Consider the following 4,018-nt stretch of genomic DNA (forward strand, 5'->3'; position numbering starts at 1 on the left):
GTATGGATATAACATATCTGTTTATTAGAATATCATTGGTGGACTATTAATATAACAAGTGGAAGAATAGTTATGTACTGAATTAAGAAAATATTTAGTGTTCTTAAAAAAAACAACATTTTTCATTATTCCTCTATACACTTTTAAAATAAAAGTAAGTACACATGAATCCAAATCATTTGATTTTAACATTCAAATAGATACAACATTGAAAAAAAATGGAATATTTACTTCACATTTAAAAAAAATCTTTATGGTTTATATATTTAACATCATTGTGTTATCTTTAACTGAATCGGTGATAATATATATTTCATAAATTAACTCTGACTTGAATTTAATTATAGAATCTAATAATGTCCTGTTATTTTAATTTAAATATCATCCTGTTTATAAAAAATAGATTATTTATGTAACACTGCAGTATTGTTTCAACACCATTTAACAATTTAAAAATAAAAAATGTTTAAGCTCTTAATGGCTACTCGCAACATGTTCGGTTGTCTATTTTGTTAAAAAAATATGAGCTTCATTCGTTTACATTGGTTCTATTCAGTTCAACTTTATAAATGATTAATATTAGAATTTTATGGTATTTATTTGCTTTTTCATATTTGTTTTGTTCATAAACACACAGAATTTGTCATTTTTGCGAGCTTACTAGATGTTATTTCTTAACACTGGTATTCTTTGTACAAACACAGGCAACTTATAATTATAATATTGATTTGTTACCATTACTGGACCAATTAATCAAAGTATCAGATGGTCCATCTTCTATATCTAACAACAGGTTATTCTTTGATTCATCCTTAGAGCTATGCAGAACAATATCTTCGTCGTTAGTTTGAAGATTAACATAGGAGAGTGATTTCTTCTTTTGTTCTAAGTCAAATATTTCCAAGTCTTCATCCTCGTCTTCATCAGATTCCATTGTTAGTGGTATTCGAGATAGTTCAAGATTGTCTCTCCGGTCGTCCGACTGGAGGACACCGTATCTGAATTGATTAGCATCATTTGTGTTGTGTGTATTGCCACTATCATATTTTTGATTCTTTTTCCTGTAATTTAAAAACAAACTATTAATAATGGTAGACGATAAGACTTATTTTATAGGGAAATTCTCATATTAATTAGTATTTCCTTAATGGAATTTTATATTTTGTTGGAGTGGTTAGTAAATAGTTTTAAGTATTTCGAGTGAAACTTAGTGATCTATAATAGGTCTATAAGGTTCATTCCAAAACTGTTAGAGTCCAAACAATGTTACCAGCAAGCAACAGCAAATTTTGCCTAATAAACATTACAGGCTATTTTCTTACATACAAATGGTGCAATAAGTACAACAGTTGAATCATAGTTTGATTAAGCAGTTTGCTTAACTAAAGGGCAATACACTTATCACATGTCAACCTTTTTGTGCTCAATTAATCACATGCTGTATGGAAGTGCAAATGATCATAAGTAAGACCGGGAGTATGCATTTACTTTATATGATAATAATACCCATAATAACTGCACATCAATTGTAGTTACTAGCAAATGTACATACTCATAGAAAATGCATTAAAAAGCAATATAATAGCATTAAAATGCTTAATTGTTAGTAAGTGTATTGGTAACTATGCTACACCTAGTAGCAGTTTATTATGCTTTTTAAAATAAAGTAGTTATCGGTAATAAATCAATGTTATAATTGGGATAAATTAGTAATTTAGATAATAATAAGTACTCTGTATAGTGCTACATAGAAGGATACTCCTTAAATAACTGACTTTTTTTTGTTAAACAAATTAAAAATAAATTAGCGTAAATTTTTCAAATTTTCCATGCTGATAGCTAATAAACAAAATTTAGTAGTGAGTCACTTCAAAGATTTACTTAATTGTAGAAATAATTATTCTAAAAGGATAATAAAATGTTGTGGCTCCTTATCTTCTCCGAGACTGCTTATAAATAATGTTATAACAAGTATCTGATAGTAATAAGTTTATCTATTTGAACTTTGACATTGTTATAAACTGAGTTTATTGGCAACTTTCATAACATGAATAAAAGGATTTCACAATTTTACATAAGTATACAATAAAGAAATGATTTCATAACAGAAGCAGCAGCACATGCCGAGATTCAATATTTTAAAACTTTTTAATATTTAATAATTTAGTTATCTGCTAAAACAGCTGACAATTACATTTAAAACAGTAATAAATTAAATTACCTGTAAAATATGAAGTATGCAACAGCCAAGAGACTAAATCCACCAAAAACAATAAGACCTCTTTTAACAACACCAGGACTGTTCAAGTCAAGACTGCTCTCAGCTTCTGTAGACGTTGCAGCTGTAGTCTTATTTGCAACAGTTGCATTTGTCTTCACAACTGTATCATTTAACTTTGTGATATTGCCTGAAATATATGAAGAACAATATTAAATTTAAAAAAAAATATAGTTTTTTTTATAAAAGATCAATATAGAATATTATATTCAACAGTATGTTATTATTGTACACACACAATAATAACGTAACTGAGAAACCTAGACTCTGTTACAGATTTTTCTACGATATATTATAATCAACATATAGGTATTATGGTTACAACATAGCAAATATTGCTGTACAATTGATAAATCAGTATTATGAACCTACACCGACCAACACATTGAGAATGGATGCCAAAAGACAGGTGTTATGTTTAACTATCTTGCAAAATTTATGGCATTAATTTTAAATAATATTCAAAACAGTCAAATTCTAGGAATTGCTATAACATCAAGGTTCAATTTTAGTATGCATACAAAAACTGTATTATAGTATGCTTAAATTTATAAAACCCAGCAAATAATGTGAGGTAATTTATTAAAGTGTAAACAAAATTAGATTCCTTAAAACTGAGATAAACTTCAATATTACAAATACTTAATCAGTAGTTACACAATATTACCCAATTATAAATTTACCTTTAGGACTGTTCAATACAGTACTATTGCTTTGTATTTTTGTATCAGCTTGTGCAGTTGCTGGTGGCAAAGGGTGAACATTTAATTTACCAATTTCACCCTCACTTAGTCCATCATGTGGGGGTATACCCTCATTATTGGCTGCAATTTCCTTTTTGGGAGCATCGTTTTGTGGTTGGGTGTTAGATCCATCACCATGCTGGGCTGCATCTGTATTTACTGCAGATGATTTTGTATCAGCATTGTCGTTTACTTGTTTTGGCAATGAATCAGCTTCTCGTTTACGAAGTTGCATTACATTAGCATGATTCCGACTGGATGGCCAGTGTCTATACACATTAACTAAATTAGCATCATTGTTTGCTCTATTGTAAACATCTTCCGTTGTTTTAGCACACGTAAGGAAGAGGAACAAGAGTCCAACTCGTATTTTCATATTAAATCTATTTGATGCTTCTACACATTTATCAATGAAACTCAATTGGAATAGTCCAATGAGGTTTCTCTCATACTTGTTTAATTAATAATATTTTTTCCTCCCATCAATTATGCACACTGCCCACCACCAATTCGAAACCAAGTAGTTATGACGAACCCTAATGCTTGAGCAATTATATTACAGTAAACGTTAAGAGAGAAATTTGCACAATTATAAATTACTAAGCAAATATAAATACATATAACTTATCGAATGAAATGACGAAAACCGAAATATACAATGCCCTATGATTAATATTTAATTTCTGAAAGCTGACATTTCAGATCATAAATGTCAGTTGCCAAATTGACATTGACATTTTTGTACAGAAAAGATAAGAAAATAGTTCTCGAAGTTGCAATGCTAATAATAAAAACATATAAATTATTTATATGCATAACACTTTTTCAAGTAACATGTATAATTGAAATGAAATATTGGTAAAAAAATTAAATTCACGAAACTGAATAATACTTTTAAATTTACATTTAAAATTGAAATCAATAAGCTTTTGATTTTTGTTTGACTATCGTGATTGTGCCAATAATTGATATCCCTAACATGAAATATACTATGTAT

At 28.5% G+C, this 4,018-nt stretch overlaps 1 protein-coding gene across 1 annotated transcript; it reads right to left on the reverse strand.

Moving 5' to 3' along the window:
• Positions 1 to 670: 670 nt before the first annotated feature.
• Positions 671 to 3,730, reverse strand: LOC124544399. The gene is made up of 3 exons (XM_047122930.1): positions 2,962 to 3,730; positions 2,222 to 2,408; positions 671 to 1,061 (listed from the first exon to the last, which is right to left on the reverse strand). The coding sequence occupies exons 1-3, from the start codon at positions 3,395 to 3,397 to the stop codon at positions 716 to 718; spliced, it is 969 nt and encodes a 322-aa protein (XP_046978886.1). The 5' UTR covers positions 3,398 to 3,730; the 3' UTR covers positions 671 to 715.
• Positions 3,731 to 4,018: the final 288 nt, after the last annotated feature.

The sequence above is a fragment of the Vanessa cardui genome, chromosome 4, assembly GCF_905220365.1.
Source record: "Vanessa cardui chromosome 4, ilVanCard2.1, whole genome shotgun sequence".
Classification (NCBI taxonomy): domain Eukaryota; kingdom Metazoa; phylum Arthropoda; class Insecta; order Lepidoptera; family Nymphalidae; genus Vanessa; species Vanessa cardui.

Excerpts from the sequence above, each read along its gene's own strand:
- LOC124544399 (XM_047122930.1), bottom strand. The coding sequence starts at position 3,397 with ATGAAAATACGAGTTGGACTCTTGTTCCTCTTCCTTACGTGTGCTAAA. Across the intron at positions 2,409-2,961 it reads TGTATTGAACAGTCCTAAAG|GCAATATCACAAAGTTAAAT; the intron begins GTAAATTTATAA and ends CATATATTTCAG. Across the intron at positions 1,062-2,221 it reads GCATACTTCATATTTTACAG|GAAAAAGAATCAAAAATATG; the intron begins GTAATTTAATTT and ends TTTAAATTACAG.